The following is a 20,281-nucleotide window of genomic DNA, read 5'->3' as shown; positions in this document are numbered from 1 at the left end:
TGAAAACTATATCAGTAAACAAGGCATAAAATTATGCATATTTGCTGCAAATTTTATTAGAACTTGATGGGGAATAGCCAAAAGCAAATTTTCACAAAGTTTGTATTCCTTAAAATGAATTACTTAAGAAAAGTAATTATGAAAAATGGTAATTTTAGCAGCTAAACTCGATCTTAATACCACCGTTAACTTCTTAAAATTCAATTCACAAAAGTTGTATAAAACATCTTCGGAAGTTTTTTTTTTTTTTTTTTGTTTTTTAGTAGAGCGTTTAATTTTCGATTTTGTGATGGAAGGTGGTATGTTAGAATTTATAATATATTTTTGGTGCTTTTTGGCCTTGGGGAGTTGGCAACACTGGAAAGAATGTTTGTCAAATTTATTAGGGCAAAGCCTTCCGAAAAAAGGTTTTATATGATAGCCGGCTTATGCCGAAATAAATTCGTACAAACATATCTCTTTTCCTTTGCCACCGTCAAATCATCAAGTAGTGCAGTTGGCTTGGTTTATTTTGAGCTTGCTTTCTCTTTTTCTCATTTGTTTCATTTTGCTATAGTTGTTTTTTTACTTTAATCAATGTTGTCGTTTTAGATTTCAGCCTAAAACCAAGGAAGGTTCAAGTGTAGTTCACTTTTGGGTTTAGTAAACTGCCTGAATTTATTCTAATAATTGGTTGATAGTGATTGGTGCGTCCATCCAACCATCTTGCAGTCTATAGGGCTTTGCCCAAATAAATTTGACAAACATTATTTTCCTCTGTTGGTTAAGCTACACTTGTAGTTTAGTCAATGTATGGTTTTAAGCTGAAGTCAAAAAAACAACGAAATAAAATTTTGTCAATATTTTCTATAGGGATAAAATTTTGTCAAAATTTTCTATAGAAATACAATTTTGACAAAATTTTCTATAAAAATAAAATTTGGCAAAATTTTCTATAGAAATTAAATTTTGGAAAAAATTTCTATAGAAATACAATTTTGGAAAAATGTTCCGTATAAATAAAATTTTGGAAAATTTTTCCGTAGAAATAAAATTTTGGAAAAAATTTCTACAGAAATAAAATTTAGGAAAAAATTTCAGTAGAAATAAAAGTTGACAAAATTTTCGATAGAAACAAAATTTTCTATGGGATTCTATAGAAATACAATTTTGACAAAATTTTCTATAGAAATACAATTTTGACAAAATTTTCTATAGAAATACAATTTTGACAAAATTTTCTATAGAAATAAAATTTTGACAAAATTTTATATAGAAATTAAATTTTTGAAAAAAAAATGTCTATAGAAATAAAATTTTGACAAAATTTTCTGTAGAAATAAAATTTTGACAAAATTTTCTATAGAAATAAAATTTTGACAAAATTTTCTATAGAAATAAAATTTTGACAAAAATTTATATAGAAATAAAATTTTGCAAAAATTTTGTATAAAAATAAAATGTTGACAAAATTTTCTATAGAAATAAAATTTTGACAAAATTTTTTATAGAAATAAAATTTTGACAAAATTTTTTATAGAAATAAAATTTTGACAAAAAAGAATTTTGCTGTATACTGATGAGGAATGTGGTAATTTCGAAACGTGCGTCCATCCAACCATCTTGCAGTCTATAGGGCTTTGCCCAAATTAATTGGACAAACATTCTTTTCCTCTGTTGGTTAAGCTACACTTGTAGTTTAGTCAATGCATGGTTTTAAGCTGAAATCAAAAAAAAAAAAACAACGAAATAAAATTTTGTCAAAATTTTCTATAGGGATAAAATTTTGTCAAAATTTTCTATAGAAATAAAATTTTGACAAAATTTTCTATAGAAAATAAATTTTTGAAAAAAATGTCTATAGAATAAAATTTTGACAAAATTTTCTATAGAAATAAAATTTTGCAAAAATTTTGTATAAAAATAAAATGTTGACAAAATTTTCTATAGAAATAAAAGTTTGGAAAAAATTTCTATAGAAAAAAACTTTGGAAAAATTTTGGAAAAATTTTCCGTAGAAATGTGGTAATTCCGAAACGTGCGTCCATCCAACCATCTTTCAGTCTATAGGGCTTTGCCCAAATTAATTTGACATTCTTTTCCTCTGTTGGTTAAGGTACACTTGTAGTTTAGTCAATGCATGGTTTTAAGCTGAAATCAAAAACAACAACAATGATTTTGACAAAATTTTCTATAAAAATAAAACAAAATTTTCTATAGAACTATGAAAAATAATTCTTAAAAATTTTATTTCTATAGAAAAGTTTGTCAATTTTTTTGTCAAAATTTTCTATAGAAATTAAAATTTTGACAAAATTTTCTAGAGAAATTAAAGTTTTGCAAAAATTTTATATAGAAATAAGATTTTGACAAAATTTTCCCCAGAAATTAAATTTTTGACAAAATTTTCTATAGAAATAAAATTTTGTAAAAATTTTCTATAGAAAAAAAATTGACAAACTTTTCTATAGAAATAAAATTTTTAAGAATTATTTTTCATAGTTTCGGTTATAGGTCGGTTAAAAATATAAGAGTGATGTTTTTCCTTTATTTTTACTTCCAATATTTCGGTGGACTTTGTCAAAAGCCGTTTTCAAGGATTTATCCTGGCGTGAAACTCACACTTTGTTTTAAACTGAGAAATAAAATTTTGACAAAATTTTCTATAGAAATAAAATTTTTGGAAAAAATGTCAATAGAAATGAAATTTTGACAAGATTTTCTATAGAAATAAAATTTTGCAAAAATTTTGTATAGAAATAATATTTTGATAAAATTTTACAAAAAAAATTTTCTATAGAAATAAAATTTTACAAAAAAAATTTAATAAATAAAATTTTGACAAAAATTTCGCTGTTTATATACTATACCACACTGTTGAACGGTTTATTATAAGCTAGTAAATACATATGTTTGTAACACCCGGAAGGAGACGAGATAAATACATGGGGTCTTTTGCAATATTGCGCAGGGCCTGAGGGGATCTACAAAAAATCAATTCATGAAATTATTACTGTTTGGTAGATTGGTAGAATTCTTGATGTTTTGGTAGATTTAGTGAAACATTCTGCTCCTACTAAGAGGTACTTCAATTCTCTATAGAAATAAAATTTTGGAAAAATTTTCTTTGAAAATAAAATTTTGGATTTTTTTTTGGAAATACAATTTTGGAAACATTTTTTATAGGAATGAAACTTTGACAAAATTTTCTATTGAGATAAAATTTTGACAAAATATTCTATAGAAATAAGAAAATAAAAGAAAATCTTGTCAAAATTGTATTTCTATAGAAAAATTTGTCAAAATTTTATTTCTATAGAAAATTTTGTCAAAATTTTATGTCTATAAAAAATTTTCATAATTTTATTTCCATAGAAATTTTTTTCAAAATTTTATTGCTATAGAAAATTTTGTCAAAATTGTATTTCTATAGAAAATTTTTTCGAAATATTATTTCTATAAAAAAATTTTCATAATTTTATTTTTATAGAAATTTTTTCAAAATTTTATTTTTATAGAATTTTCTTCAAAATTTTATTTCTATAGAAAAGTTTGTTAAAAATTTATTTCTATAGAAAATTTTTCCAAAATTTTATATCTATGGAAAAATTTTACAAACTTTTATTTCTATAGAATATTTTGTCAAAATTTTATTTCTACAGAAATTTTTTCCAAAAGTACCTCTTAGTTGGAGAGAAGTTTTTCGCAAAATCTACCAAAATATCAAGAATTCTACAAATCTACCAAACAGTAAAAAATCGGCCATGTTTGCGAAAGGACGGAAGTTCGTGACCAAAAACAAAAAAAAAAAAAAATCTAAATTCTAAAAAATAACATTTATTTTATGTTTGCCATATCTCCTTAGACAGAGGTCCTATAGTGACAAGGAAGTTATTTATGACCAATTGAAAAGATTGAAAGTTCGATGAAAATTCTCAAAACATCCCTAGAGCGAAAAAATGCATTTATTCCTGACTAACACCAAAAAATTTGTATTTGAAAATCCTCAAAAAAAATCTAAAATTTTTATATGAACGGTTATTTTGGCGTTTATATGAACGGTTATTTTGGCGTAGAGCGAAAGGACGTTAGCTCATGACGACAAAAAAATAAAAATCAATGAAATTCCTAAAAAACGTAGCATTTCTTTTCTTGTTTTTATTTTTTCCATAGCTCCTTAGGCAGCGGTCCTACAGCTACAAGGAAGTTAATTCATGACCAACTGAAAAAAATCTAAATTTCGATGGAAATTCACCAAAAATCCCTAGGGAAAATAGGACGTTTAAACAACCCAAAAAAAAAAAAAAAAATTTCGATGAAAACCCTTAAAAAATATAAAACTTTTATATGAAAAATATATTTTCATTATATCTGCTTTAGATCGAAAACGGGACCACTGTAAATAAAAAATCTTTAAAAAAAGAATTAATTTGTACTTTAAAGTGCAAATGACAGTAGCACATTTTACTACAGTGGCTTACAGAATTTCAACAAAAAATATTATTTATATTTATGATGCCGTTTTATTTTTTATCAAACACACGCTCCCCTTTCCTCACATATAAATCCCATTTTTTGTTTGCATGTGGCATCATTCCATTCATAATCAGACCTATCCCAAATATGAACACAATGCTCAATATTGAATAAATTATCGGGATTGGGACCAGCCCAGTTGGTGAATTCAAAACGTTTTCCGGTGGCCGACCAAATAAAGTTACCCTCATCGGCTAAATCATGACCACCAAGCCAAATGTTACGAGATTGACCTTTACAGAAAATTTTCAGGATCATTAATAAAAAATAGAAAATTTCTAAAAAAATACACACCAAAATGTTTTTTGAGAATTGCTGTTAGAGCTTCACTTTTCTCCATGGAATCCAAAGCTATAAGATTCATATTTTTATTGGCACATTCATTCCAAGCTTTAAACCAATTGAACTGATGACGAAGTGAAGAAGATAAAATTTTAATTAAAAGGGATATTTAGAATTTTGTTTGTTTGTTTTATAATTACTTTACCTCCAACTGGGGTTCAATAAAAATTCGTGTACCATTCCAAAAACTATACCATTTATTTACCGGTTTACCATAAATCATTAGCATATGTGCAATAAAGAATATTGAAATTCTCAAAAATTTAATGTTCATTTTGGAACCTTTCTATTTACGAATTTTGTGTTGACTAAAAATCATTATCAGCGTCAAAAGCAATTCTCTGAAATATTCAAGCTATTGATCAATCAAGCTGAATCCATATCAAAATTTTTAAGACTTTGGGGATTTACCAGGCTTTGTTTTTGTTTCAATTTTACTCTCAATTTCTAAAGTTTTTCTTATCAGCATTTATGATAGCTTTAACCATAGGATGGGGGTATATTGTGTTTGGTATTTCGGTATTTGCAACACATCATAATATTGAGTTTATACCATATAAAGTATCGTCGAACCCGATTATACTTTTGGACCTCCAAAAAGAACCTCGGAAAATTGGTGGAGTTACTGGTTCAGGCATTAGCATATCTGAAGCGAGGAACCCCTTTTTAAGTCATCACTCCAACTAAGAGGTGCTTCAATAATATTTTGACAAAATGTTCTATAGAAGTAAAACGTTGACAACATTTTCTATAGAAATAAAATTTTGACAAAATTTTCTATAGAAATAAAATTTTGACAAAATTTTCTGTAGAAATCAAATGTTGACAAAATTTTCTATAGAAATAAAATTTTGTTGTCGTTTTTGATTCCAGCCTAAAACCATGCATTGACTAAACTACAAGTGTAGCTTAACCAACAGAGGAAAAGAATGTTTGTCAAATTTATTTGCATATAGACTGCAAGATGGTTGGATGGACGCACGTTTCGGAATTACTACATTCCTCATCAGCATCCTCTATCAGCATCCAATTATCAGAATAAATTCAGGCAGTTCACTAAACCCAAGAGTGAACCAAACTTCAACCTTCCGAAAAAAGGTATTATATGATAGCCGGCTTATGCCGAAATAAATTCATACAAACATATCTCTTTTCCTTTGTCACCGTCAAATCATCGATTTGACTGCAGTTGTCTGGGTTTATTTTGAGCGTGCTTCCTGTTTTTCTCATTCGTTTTGTTTTGCTATTGTTGTTTTTTTTTTAATCATTGTTGTCGTTTTAGATTTCAGCCTAAAACCAAGGAAGGTTCAAGTGTGGTTCACTTTTGGCTTTAGTGAACTGGCTGAATTTATTCTGATAATTGGTTGATAGTTTTGCTGCAAGTAGAGGACGCTGATAAGGAATGTGGTAATTCCGAAACGTGCGTCCATCCAACCATCTTGCAGTCTATAGGTCTTTGCCCAAAATAAATTTGACAAACATTCTTTTCCTCTGTTGGTTAAGCTACAATTGTAGTTTAGTCAATGCATGGTTTTAGGCTGAAATCAAAAACGACAACAATGATTAAAGAAAAAAACCAACAATAGCAAAACGAAACGAATGTGAAAAACAGGAAGGAATTTTGGCAAAATTTTCTATAGAAATAAAATTTTGCAAAAATTTTGTATACAAATAAAATGTTGACAAAATTTTCTATAAAAATAAAATGTTGACAAATTTTTTTAAAGAAATGAAATTTTGAAAAAATTTTCTATAGAAATAAAATTTTGACAAAATTTTCTATAGAAATAAAATGTAGACAAAATTTTCTATAGAAATAAAATGTAGACAAAATTTTTATAGAAATAAAAGTTTGACAAAATTTGCTATCGAAATAACATTTTGACAAAATTTTCCATAATTGATAGTTTTGAAAAAATTTTCTATAGAAATAAAACTTTCTATAATTTAAAATTTTCTATAGATATAAAATTTTGCAAAAATTTTGCATAAAACTAAAATGTTGACAAAATTTTCTATAGAAATAAAATGTTGACAAAATTTTCTATAGAAATAAAATGTTGACAAAATTTTCTATAGAAATAAAATTTTGTATAAAAATAAAATGTAGACAAAATTTTCGATAGAAATAAAATTTTGACAAAATCTTTGATTAAAATAAATTTTTGACAAAATTTTTTATAGAAATAAAATTTTGACAAAATTTACTATAGAAATAAAATTTTAACCAAATTTTCTATAGAAATAAAATTTTGACAAAATTTACTACAGAAATAAATTTTTTACAAAATTTACTATAGAAATAAAATTAAGACAAAATGTTCTATAGAAATAAAATTTTGACAAAATTTTCTATAGAAATAAAATTATGATAAAATTTATTTATTAAGTCTATGGATTACAATCCTTACAGATTTTGACAAAAATTTCTATAGATATAGAATTTTGCAAAAATTTTGCATAAAAATAAAATGTTTACAAAATTTTCGATAGAAATAAAGTTTTGACAAAATTTTTGATAGAAATATAAACTTTGACAAAAATTTCTATAGAAATAAAATTTTGACAAAATTTACTATAGAAATAAAATTTTAACAAAATTTTCTATAGAAATAACATTTTGACAAAATTTTCTATAGAAATAAAATTTTGACAAACTTTTCTATAGAAATAAAATTATGACAAAATTTATTTATTAAGTCTATGGAGTACAATCCTTACAGACTAGCAGAATTAAATTTTCTATAGAAATAAAATTTTGACAAAATTTTCCATAATTTATAGTATTGAAAAAAATTTTCTATAGAAATAAAATTTTCTATAATTTACAATTTTAGATCTAAAATTTCATTAGAAATAAAATTTTGACAAAATTTTCTATAGAAATAAAATTTTTCAAAATTTTCCATAATTTATAGAAATAAAATTTTCTATAACTTGTAATTTTGACAAAATTTTCTATAGAAATAAAATTTTGACAAAATTTTCTATAGAAATAAAATTTTGACAAAATTTTCTATAGAAATAAAATTTTAACAAAATTTTCCATAGAAATAAAATTTTAACAAAATTTTTTATAGAAATAAAATGTTAACAAAATTTTCTATAGAAATAAAATTTTGCAAACATTTTGCATTAAAATAAAATGTTTACAAAATTTTCGATAGAAATAAAGTTTTGACAAAATTTCTATAGAAATAAAATTTTGACAAAATTTACTATAGAAATAAAATTTTAACAAAATTTTCTATAGAAATAATATTTTGACAAAATTTTCTATAGAAATAAAATTTTGATAAACTTTTCTATAGAAATAAAATTATGACAAAATTTTCCATAATTTATAGTTTTGAAAAAAATTTTCTATAATTTACAATTTTAGATTTTAGATCTAAAATTTCATTAGAAGTAAAATTGTGACAAAATTTTCTATAGAAATAAAATTTTGCAAAATTTTCCATAATTTATAGAAATAAAATTTTCTATAATTTATAATTTTGAAAAAAAATTTCTATAGAAATAAAATTTTGACAAAATTTTCTATAGAAATAAAATTTTGACAAACTTTTCTTTAGAAATAAAATTATGACAAAATTTATTTATTAAGTCTATGGAGTACAATCCTTACAGACTAGCAGAATTAAATTTTCTATGGAAATAAAATTTTGACAAAATTTTCCATATTTTATAGTTTTGAAAAAAATTTTCTATAATTTACAATTTTAGATTTTAGATCTAAAATTTCATTAGAAGTAAAATTGTGACAAAATTTTCTAGAGAAATAAAATTTTGCAAAATTTTCCATAATTTATAGAAATAAAATTTTCTATAATTTATAATTTTGAAAAAAAATTTCTATAGAAATAAAATTTTGACAAAATTTTCTATAGAAATAAAATTTTGACAAAATTTTCTATAGAAATAAAATTTTAACAAAATTTTCCATAGAAATAAAATTTTAACAAAATTTTCCATAGAAATAAAATTTTAACAAAATTTTTTATAGAAATAAAAGTTTAACAAAATTTTCTATAGAAATAAAATTTTGCAAAATTTTCGATAGAAATAAAATTTTGTAAAAATTTCCATAATTTATAGTTTTGAAACAATTGTCTTTAAAAATAAAATTTTCTATAATTTATAATTTTGACAAAATTTTCTATAGAAATAAAATTTCTATAGAAATAAAATTTTGACAAAATTTTCCATAGAAATAAAATTTTGAAAAAAAAATTTCTATACAAATACAATTTTGACAAAATTTGCTATAGAAATAAAAATTTGACAAAATTTTCTATAGAAATAAAATTTTGAAAAAATTTTCTATAGAGATAAACTTTTACAAAATTTACTACGAAATAAAATTTTTACAAAATTTATATAAAAATAAAATGTTGACAAAATTTTCTATAGAAATAAAATTTTGACAAAATTTTCTATAGAAATAAACTTATGATAAAATTTATTTATTAAGTCTATGGATTACAATCCTTACAGATTTTGACAAAAATTTCTAAAGAAATAAAATTTTGACTAAATTTTCTATAGAAATAAAATTTTGACAAACATTTTCTATAGAGATAAAATTTTGACAAAATTTACTAAGAATAAAATTTTGACAAAATTTTCTAATGAAATAAAATTATGACAAAATTTTCTATAGAAATAAAATTATGATAAAATTTATTTATTAAGTCTATGGATTACAATCCTTACAGATTTTGACAAAAATTTCTATAGAAATAAAATTTTGACAAAATTTTCTATAGAAATACAATTTTGATAAAATTTTCTATAGAAATAAAATTTTGACAAAAATTTTCTATAGAGATAAAATTTTGACAAAATTTACTAAGAAATAAAATTTTTACCAAATTTATATAAAAATAAAATGTTGATAAAATTTTCTATAGAAATAAAATTTTGACTAAATTTTCTATAGAAATAAAATGTTGACAAAATTTTCTATAGAAATAAAATTATGATAAAATTTATTTATTAAGTCTATGGATTACAATCCTTACAGATTTTGACAAAAATTTCTAAAGAAATAAAATTTTGACTAAATTTTTTATAGAAATAAAATTTTGACAACACTTTCTATAGAAATAAAATTTTGACAAAATTTTGCATAAAAATAAAATGTTTACAAAATTTTCGATAGAAATAAAGTTTTGACAAAATTTTTGATAGAACTAAAGTTTTGACAAAAATTTCTATAGAAATAAAATTTTGACAAAATTTACTATAGAAATAAAATTTTAACAAAATTTTCTATAGAAATAACATTTTGACAAAATTTTCTATAGAAATAAAATGTTGACAAACTTTTCTATAGAAATAAAATTATGACAAAATTTATTTATTAAGTCTATGGAGTACAATCCTTACAGACTAGCAGAATTAAATTTTCTATAGACATCAAATTTTGAAAAAAATTTTCTATAGAAATAAAATTTTCTATAATTTACAATTTTGACAAAAAATTTTTTGGAAATAAAATTTCATTACAAATAAAATTTTAACAAAATTTTCTATAGAAATAAAATTTTGCAAAATTTTCGATAGAAATAAAATTTTGTAAAAATTTCCATAATTTATAGTTTTGAAAAAATTGTCTATAAAAATAAAATTTTCTATAATTTATAATTTTGACAAAATTTTCTATAGAAATAAAATTTCTATAGAAATAAAATTTTGACAAAATTTTCCATAGAAATAAAATTTTGAAAAAATTTTCTATAGAAATACAATTTTGACAAAATTTGCTATAGAAATAAAAATTTGACAAAATTTTCTATAGAAATAATTCTGTAATTACTTTTCTTTTTTCTGTTAATTCTAAAAAATGTGGAAAAAATTTCTATGGAAATAAAATTTTGACAAAATTTTCTATAGAAATAAAATTTTGCCAGAATTTGCGATAGAAATAAAATTTTGAAAAAATGTTCTATAGAAATAAAACAAACAATTCCTAGAGCGAAAAGATAGATGAAAATCATGAAAAAAATCTAAAATTTTTATATGAAAACTTAATTTGGTCTTACAGCCTTTAATATGGATCTGGTTGCCACAGTTGATACAATTCTATTGGTAGAATTCTTAATGTTTTGGCAGATTTTGCCTAGTCAACTAAATTTTGAGAATTTTTTTATAGAAATAAACTTTTGACAAATTTTTTTGTAACTTATAATTTCTATAGGACTTTCTATAGAAATAAATTTTTGACAAAATTTTTTATAATTTATAATTTTGACAAAATTTTCCATGAAAATAAAATTTTGGCAAAATTTTCAAATAAAATTTTTGAAAAAATTTACTATAGAAAAAAAATTTGGACAAAATTTTCTATTGAAATAAAGTGTTGACAATTGGATTTAGAATTTATTTAAGATTACCATTATAAATATTCAAAGTTAACTAATTTTTATTTTTATTTCAACCGTCGAACGGAACGGACGTGTTTTTTAATAGCGGATAAAATCATCGTAATAAGTACCTACTACGAATTTCAAGTGTGGTGGGATATTAGGCCACCATGCAGAGAAATTCAAAGACATCCACTGGGTTGCTAACTTCAGGGCCCAGTGGACGGGTATCGACTGAAGTTATAAATTTGGGCAATGACCAAGAGTTAGGCCCAATTAGTCGACCTGTAGACGGGTCGACAGGTGGCGACAATTTGACAAGTCGGACCTTTTCCAAGGTAACGGCATCAAAAGGAGGTAATCCCTCACGAAAGAGATTCAAAGAACGCAGAAATGCTTTGTTTATCCTAAAGAAATTAGGATCAGTCGACCCAAGCACGTTGTCGGCTAAACAAAGCGATTCCTTAAAATGGGCTCAAGGAATTCTTGAGGCTGGAAAAAGGGAACGATCACCGGATGAGCTGCCATCCTCCAAAAGGGATCAACGATCGTTTGCCTCAGTTGCTAAAGACAGCCTTGTGATGGCTATCATAAATAAAGGAGCATTGGACGGTATGGTTCCAAAGCAAAAATGGGGGGAAATTGAGAATGCTTTGTCTGGCGTCTACTCACAGGTGCTGGAAAAGTTTCCCGGCCCAGATCCTCGACACCAAGAGGCTGGTTGGTATCAAGGACGATTTAAGCTAGTCGCATTTGAGGACCAGAGGTCTATAGAATGTTTTAAAGCTGCTCTGATATTAATTGGTGAAGTTTGGGAAGGAGCTGCTCTAGAGTTAGTCGAGAAGAAAGACATACCGGCTAGACCAAGAGCACATGCGTGGATACCTGCAAACCCTCCTGACCCTGAATCTATTTTAAATAGACTGAAACAATGCAATCCAGATCTTCCAACAGCTGATTGGAAGGTTGGCCGTTTGGATGAAGTGGATGGGCCAAGACGGCATGCAGTGTTTATATTGAACACTCAGTCTTTGCCACATCTAGCAAAGTCCCAGGGCCGTGTATGTTATGGCTTTCATTATATCCAAATGAAGGTGTATAAAAACGATCAGCTAAAGGATTCAGAAATGGACAAGCCTCTGTCTGAATCAGAAGTAAGCGGATCCTCTTGCGAAGTCGAGGGGGATACCAAGACATTTGAAGACATGGATAGATACCGTATGCGTGAGGAGGCTTCTACTGCCTCAGAACTCACCAAAGTTGAACCTATGGTTATTGCGAGAGTCACCGATATCTCTGAAGAGGACATTCTTGATGACTCGATTGAAGCGGCTGATGTGACGGTTGTTGAAAATCTCGATGGTCCTACGGATCCTCCAGATAAATCTTCATCATTGTAAGGCTGCATGTGCTGCCTTAAAAGTTCTCCTGATGAAAGGGGACATAGATATAGTTCTTATTCAAGAACCATATGCTTATAAAAACAAAATATGTGAATTAAGTACTCCGGGGTTCAAACTATTGCAGTATACTGGTAATGATATAAATCGAGCCTGTATAATTGCTAAAAACGAGCTCAATTTGTTTCTGCTTCCTTCAATGTGCAATACAGACACTGTCGTTGCAAGTTTAGAAATAGCCAAATGCAAATATTGGGTATCTTCGGTCTACATGGGACATGACAGGGAGATGCCTCCATATGCCGTTAAGACCTTAGTGGAGGAGTCACTGAAAACAAAGACGAAACTCATTATGGGATGCGATGCGAATGCACATCATAGTATATGGGGAAGTAGTGATACTAATGCAAGGGGAGAGTCGCTAATAGAGTTTATTTTGCGTACTAATCTGGTAGTTTGCAACAAGGGAGATGTCCCAACCTTTGTCACTAAAAACAGGCAAGAGGTTTTGGACATCACCTTGGCCTCGCAAGAACTGAATGAAATGATATCTGAGTGGCAGGTTTTAAGTGAACACAGCTTCTCAGATCATCGCTACATCAGTTTCAAATTTGATGTTCATATCACCAAGATCATATTTCCGCCAAATGTTAGGAAAGCTGACTGGAATAGGTATAGGGAATCGTTCAATATGATGATACCGGAAATAACAGAGACAAATATGAGAAATGTGCAAGATATCGAACACGCAGTGGAGCGGATTACTAAGGCCTTCAACATCTCACTGAAAGCTGCATGCCCTAGAGGAAAGCCAAGGGGGAAACATCGACCACCATGGTGGTCTACGGAATTAAGTAATATGAGGAAATCCTGCAGGAAGCTCTTTAACAAGGCAAAGTCCACCAGAGCCCCTGAGGACTGGGACGCTTACAAGAAGAATCTGAGAGGATACAAGCGAGAACTGAGAAAGGCTCAGCATAACTCTTGGAATGCTTACTGCAGCAGTATTGAGAATACGTCCGAGGCTTCCAGACTACGGAAGGTTCTAGCATCCACCAACTCCGCTCCAGGTTTCATTAAAACATCGGAGGGCAATTGGACAACGTCCAGTGAGGAGACGCTGGAGGTACTATTGGACACACATTTTCCCGGAAATCAAACGGTTGAACCATGTACTGGCGGTGCCACAGTTGCTCAGCGGTCGTTTCCTGTCGAGGAAATTGTATCGGAAACTAGAATAAGATGGGCGCTAAATAGCTTTGGACCATTCAAATCCCCTGGACCTGATGGAATTACTCCGGCGGAGTTACAAGCTGTAACTGACAAAATTATCCCCTGGTTGTCGGTGATATATAAAGGATGTATCAACTTATCATATATCCCAGGAAAGTGGAGGGAAACAAAAGTCGTTTTCATACCTAAAGCGGGAAAAGCCTCTCACTCGAGGGCGAAGGATTTCCGACCAATCAGCTTATCCTCATTCCTACTTAAGACTCTGGAGAGGATGATAGATATTTATCTTAGAACTAGCATCGATTCATGTTTGTTTTCGAAACGACAGCATGCATACTCGAAGGGCAGGTCTACTGAGACCGCACTACATGAACTAGTCAGCTTTATTGAAAGCTCACTATCTGTCAAAGAATACACAATCGTGGCGTTTCTAGACATCGAAGGGGCGTTCAATAATGTCCATCCGAGCTCGATATTAAATGGACTGACAACTCTGAATGTTGATCCATGTATACTCAGGCTGTTAGACGACACTAGGACAAGCAGACATACAAAAGTATGTGAACAGAGGCACTCCTCAAGGAGGAGTTCTATCACCTCTTCTTTGGAATGTTGCTATAAACGACCTTCTGGTTTCCCTAGAAAAAGAAAGGATACAAGTGGTGGCATACGCAGATGATGTGGCGATAGCAGTCAGGGGAAAATTCCCATCAACAATTAGAGATATTATACAGAGAGCCCTCCGGATGACTGAGAAATGGGCGAAAGATAATGGTCTTGGGGTAAATCCTGCAAAGACAGAAATAGTCATGTACTGCAAAGATCGCAAAACTCCCACGGTTAGGCCCATTTCCTTAGGGGGTATTGAAATTCCCTTTAGGGAGTGTGCAAAATACCTTGGCGTTATTTTGGACAGGAAGCTGAACTTTAAGCTTAATATTGAAGAAAGGGCGAGGAAAGCAACGGTAGCTTTATACTCGTGCAAAAAGGCAATAGGGAAAAAGTGGGGACTAAAACCAAAAATTGTACATTGGCTATACACGGCAGTGGTTAGACCTATAATGCTATATGGTGTTGTAGTCTGGTGGCCGGCACTTCACCAGCCGACAAGTTTAGACAAAGTTCAGCGTATGGCGTGCTTGTGTATCTCAGGTGCATTCAGCAAGACAGGAACAAACTCCCTTAATGTCATACTGAATCTATTGCCTTTAGACATTTTGGCCAAACAGTCAGCTGCAACAACGGCTGTGCGGTTGCGCGAGCTATCGCTGTGGTCGGAAAAAAGTTACGGTCACAGTTCGGTCCTCAAAATAATGCCAGATGTGCCTAACGTAGTGGATTACACTTTGGCGAGCCCACTTTTCGACAAAAAGTTTGAGACTCTAATTCCCAACAGTGAGGCGTGGTGTACACGGACCCCGGGGAATAAAAGATATATAGATTTCTACACTGATGGCTCCAAATTGGATGGCCAAGTGGGTTTCGGAGTATATTCTAAAGATCTGGAACTTCGAATAGCGAAAAGATTACCTGATCACTGTAGTGTTTTTCAGGCTGAAATATTAGCAATAAGAGAGGTGGCGAATTGGCTGAGAAGTAATGTTCCAAAAAATGTGGGCATTTATATATACTCAGACAGTCAACCTGCAATAAAATCCTTGGACTCTGTGTTCCTCAACTCGAAAACGGCCATCGATTGCCGCAAATCTCTCAATGAGATGGCTGAGCAGTACAATATTCACCTAATATGGGTGCCTGGCCATAGGAACATACCGGGGAACTGCGAAGCGGATGAGTTGGCAAGGCTAGGGACTACCTTACATATTCCAGGGGAACTAGAATTTGTTGGTATGCCCCTAGCTACCTGCAAGCTCATGCTGCGTGAGAAGGCTGTTATGATGGCAAATGTTCGATGGGAGAATTGTAAGGGTTGTAACGACACCAAGCAAATATGGCCCCATTTCAACTTAAACCGCACACTAGATATGCTAATGTTCTCGAGACGTCAGATATCACTCCTGATATCTGCTATAACGGGTCGCTGCCTGATAGGAGATTTTGCAAAAACTATTGGCGCGAAGTATAATGACTATTGTATGAGCTGTCATGATGCGGAGGAAAAAGAATCAATTAAACACCTCTTGTGTGAGTGTCCTGCATTTTGTGTAAAGCGCAAGCAACTTTTAGGAGCATATAGCTTCAGATTACTGGCGGATCTGGAAAACGTTAACTTAAGCAGTCTGCTAATATTTTTGGAACAATCTGGTTGGTTCAACAAAGAAAAATAATCAAGAAGGTTCAGCGGTTAAAACTAGAAGTGCCCATATGTAATAGGTACTTTTAGTTAATGTGGTATCACAATGGACTGAATAGTCTAAGTGAGCCTGAATCTTAATCGGGCTGCCACTTTAACCTAACCTAACCTAACTAATTTTATTCTTTTGAATATTATTTTCGTTTGTGGTTAATTCTAATTCTCGTTTGGGGTTAATTCTAATTTTGTTCGTATTGAGTTTGATTCATTTCATGTCATGACCAAAGTCGGTTGGTTAACCAAAATAAAATCTACGAATATTTATAGAATTTTGAGTTTATCCCTTCGTTGTTTGTGGTGGGCAAAGTTGATCATAACAAGCAAAATATTTTAAATAGTTGAGTTTATCATCTCTATAGAGACAGTCGCAATGCTCAAGCTAATTAAGTTCCTTTTTATTGTACAACTTTGCATTCAAGGAGTATTTTCCTTGTCAAAGGAGTATGAGATTGGGAAAAACGGTATACGCAGAATTTTTATAGAAACGGATAAGGAGGTGAGTGCAAACACAGAAGAGGGACCTCAACGGTATGGACCTCTTGAAAAACTTTAATTATTTTTCTGATTTTAGTGCAATTGGTTTAAGGCCCATGTAGAATGTACCAGAAAAAAGATGTCCTTAATAGCTATTGATACACCCGAAAAGAATATACTTCTCGATGAGATTTTGCAAAAGGAATTTGGTTGGACTTAAAGGATGTCTAGCGTGAAAATTAAATTCATTCATTTCCATTTGTAGGCTCTTCTTGTCCCCATTTATGGATTGGCGCTAACGATTTGGGTGATGAAGATAAATTTGTCTGGCTTCAAACTGGTCGTCCATTTACCTTCGCCAAATGGAAAGCAAATATGCCCGATAATTTCCTGGGTAAAGAGCATTGCGTACATTTAACCAAAGAGAGAGAATGGAATGATATTAAATGTGGTTTTAAATATGGCTACATATGCGAAGGTCCGTGATTTTCTAAATATGAGTGAATAAAGTGTCACCAATAAATGAAAATTTCCCAGAAAGGAATTTGGTGAATGAGATGCATTTCAAATCATTTTTTCTATAAAAATTCGACTACCTCAATTTTGTTTTAAAAATCGAATAAATTCAAATTCGAATAAAGTGAAGTTTGAACACAATAAAAAATATTTTTTTTTTGAGAATTCGAATTAATTTACATGTATTACACATTCATATTTTCTACCAAAATTCAAATATATAGAAAATTTGAAAAAAAAAAACGAATTTTCTATGTATTTAAATTTTCATGGAAAATTGGAATATATTCAGATCATATGTAAAAATTCGAATAAATTAAAATTTTCTAAGGGAATTTGAAAACATTCAAATTTTCTATGAAAATATGAAAATCGAAACTTCGAAAACATTCAAAATACGAATTATCTATAACAACTTCCCATAAATATTTTAATAAATTCAACATTTCTATGAAAGTTGGAATCAATTAAAAATTTTTACAGAAACTCGAATCAAATAAAATTTAGTACAAAAATTCGAGAAAAATTTAATTTTCTTTCTAAGTTAAATTTTATACAAAATCCTAATTTCCTATGAAATTGACTACATTCAAATTTTCTATGAAAATTCGAATACATTTAAATTTTCTATGAGAATTCGAATACATTCAAATGTTCTATTAAAATTCGAATAAATTCCAATTTTCTATTAAAATTCGAATAAAATCAAATTTTCTATGAAAATTTGAATACATTCAAATTTTCTATGAAAATTCGAATACATTCTAATTATCTATGAAAACTCGAAAAAATTCTATTTTTATGTAAATTCGAATACATTCATTTCTCTGAAAATTCGCATGCATTGAAATTTTCTATGAAAATTCAAATAAATTGAAATTTTCTATGAAAATTCAAATAAATTGAAATTTTCTATGAAAATTCAAATAAATTGAAATTTTCTATTAAAATTCGAATACATTTAAATGTTTTATGAAAATTAGAATACATTGAAATCTGCAAGACCAATAAAAATCCGAAACATTCAAATTTTCTATGAAAGTTCGAAAGCATTCAAACCTTCTTTGAAAATTCGAATATATTCAAATTTCTTATGAAAATTGGAATATTCTATGAAAATTCGAATACACTCAGAATTTCTATAAAAATTCGAATACATTCCAATTTTCTATGTAAATTCGAATATATTAAAATTTTCTATGGAAATTCGAACACATTCCAATTTTCTATGGAAATTCAAATACACTCAATTTTTTTATGAAAATTCGAATAAATTCAAATCTTCTATGAAAATTCGAATACATTCAAATTTTTTATGAAAATTTAAATATTCTATGAAAATTCGAATAAATTAAAATTTTCTATGAAAATTCGAATACACTCAGAATTTCTATAAAAATTCGAAAACATTCCAATTTTCTATGTAAATTCGAACACATTCCAATTTTTTATGGAAATTATTTGAATTATTTGAACTCAAATTTTCTATGAAAATTCGAAGAAATTCAAATTTTCAATGAAAATTCGAACAAATTCCAATTTTACTACGAAAATTCGAATACTCGTACATTCGTAGAAAATTTGAGTGTATTCGAATTTTCGTAGAAAATTTGAATGTATTCGAATTTTCGTAGAAAATTTGAATTCATTCGAATTTTCATGGAAAATTTGAATTTATTCGAATTTTCATGGAAAATTTGAGTGTATTTGAATTTCCATAAAAAAATTGGAATGTGTTCGAATTTCCATAGAAAATTTTAATATATTCGAATTTACATAGAAAATTGGAATGTTTTGGAATTTTTATAGAAATTCTGAGTGTATTCGAATTTTCATAGAAAATTTGAATGGACGAGTATTCGAATTTTCGTAGAAAATTTGAATTCATTCGAATTTTCATGGAACATTTGAGTGTATTTGAATTTCCATAGAAAATTGGAATGTGTTCGAATTTCCATAGAAAATTTGAATACATTCGAATTTGCATAGAAAATTGGAATGTTTTCGAATTTTTATAGAAATTCTGAGTGTATTCGAATTCTCATAGAAAATTTGAATGTACGAGTATTCGAATTTTCGTAGAAAATTTGAATTTATTCGAAAATTAGACTTTATTCGAATTTTCATGAAAATTAGAATTTATTCGAATTTTCATGGAAAATTTGAATGTATTTGAATTTCCATAGAAAATTGGAATGTGTTCGAATTTCCATAGAATATTTTAATATATTCCAATTTACATAGAAAATTGGAATGTTTTCGAATTTTTATAGAAATTCAGAGTGTATTCGAATTTTCATAGAAAATTTAATTTTATTCGAATTTTCATAGAATATTTCAATTTTCATAAAAAAATTGAATGTATTCGAATTTTCATAGAAGATTTAAATTTATTCGAATTTTCTTAGAAAATTTTAGTGTATTTGAATTTCCATAGAAAATTTTAGTGTATTTGAATTTCCATAGAAAATTGGAATGTGTTCGAATTTCCATAGAAAATTTTAATATATTCGAATTTACACAGAAAACTGGAATGTATTCGAATTTTTATAGAAATTCTGAGTGTATTCGAATTTTCATAGAATATTTCAATTTTCATAAAAAAAATAATTGAAATATTCTATGAAAATTCGAATAAATTAAAATTTTCTATAAAAATTTGAATACATTCAAATTTTCTATGAAAATTCGAATAAATTCATATTTTCTATGAAAATTCGAATAAATTCAAATTTTCTATAAAAATTCGAATATATTCAAATTTTTTATGAAATTCAAATACACTCAAATTTTCTATGAAAATTAAAATATTCTATGAAAATTGGAATAAATTCCAATTTTTCTATGAAAATTCGAATAAATTCAAATTTTCTGTGGAAATTCGAATACATTAAAAATTTCTATAAAAATTCGAATACATTCAAATTTATTATGAAAATTCGAATGCATTAAATTTTTCTATGAAAATTCGAATAAATTCAAATTAATTGAAATATTCTATAAAAATTCGAATAAATTCAATTTTTCTATAAAAATTCGAATATAATTTTCTATGAAAATTGGAATGCATTAACATTTTTTATGAAAAATCGAATTAATTAAAATTTTCTATGAAAATT

The 20,281-nt window shown here is 27.8% G+C and overlaps 2 protein-coding genes across 2 annotated transcripts; one reads left to right on the top strand and one right to left on the bottom strand.

Annotated features, from left to right (window-relative positions):
* Window positions 1–4,404: 4,404 nt before the first annotated feature.
* LOC142229467 (lectin subunit alpha-like) lies at window positions 4,405–5,187 on the bottom strand. Its single transcript, XM_075300028.1, has 3 exons — window positions 5,003–5,187; window positions 4,810–4,921; window positions 4,405–4,748 (listed from the first exon to the last, which is right to left on the bottom strand). The coding sequence occupies exons 1-3, from the start codon at window positions 5,129–5,131 to the stop codon at window positions 4,513–4,515; spliced, it is 477 nt and encodes a 158-aa protein (XP_075156143.1). The 5' UTR covers window positions 5,132–5,187; the 3' UTR covers window positions 4,405–4,512.
* An 11,327-nt stretch (window positions 5,188–16,514) lies between these two features.
* On the top strand, window positions 16,515–17,310 carry LOC142230036 (lectin subunit alpha-like). Its single transcript, XM_075300646.1, has 3 exons — window positions 16,515–16,668; window positions 16,744–16,855; window positions 16,912–17,310. Exons 1-3 carry the CDS (start codon window positions 16,543–16,545, stop codon window positions 17,130–17,132), a joined length of 459 nt encoding a protein of 152 aa, XP_075156761.1. The 5' UTR covers window positions 16,515–16,542; the 3' UTR covers window positions 17,133–17,310.
* The last annotated feature ends 2,971 nt before the right edge of the window (window positions 17,311–20,281 follow it).

Source organism: Haematobia irritans, chromosome 3, assembly GCF_050003625.1.
Source record: "Haematobia irritans isolate KBUSLIRL chromosome 3, ASM5000362v1, whole genome shotgun sequence".
NCBI lineage: Eukaryota > Metazoa > Arthropoda > Insecta > Diptera > Muscidae > Haematobia > Haematobia irritans.
This window is presented reverse-complemented; position numbering and strand designations above follow the sequence as displayed.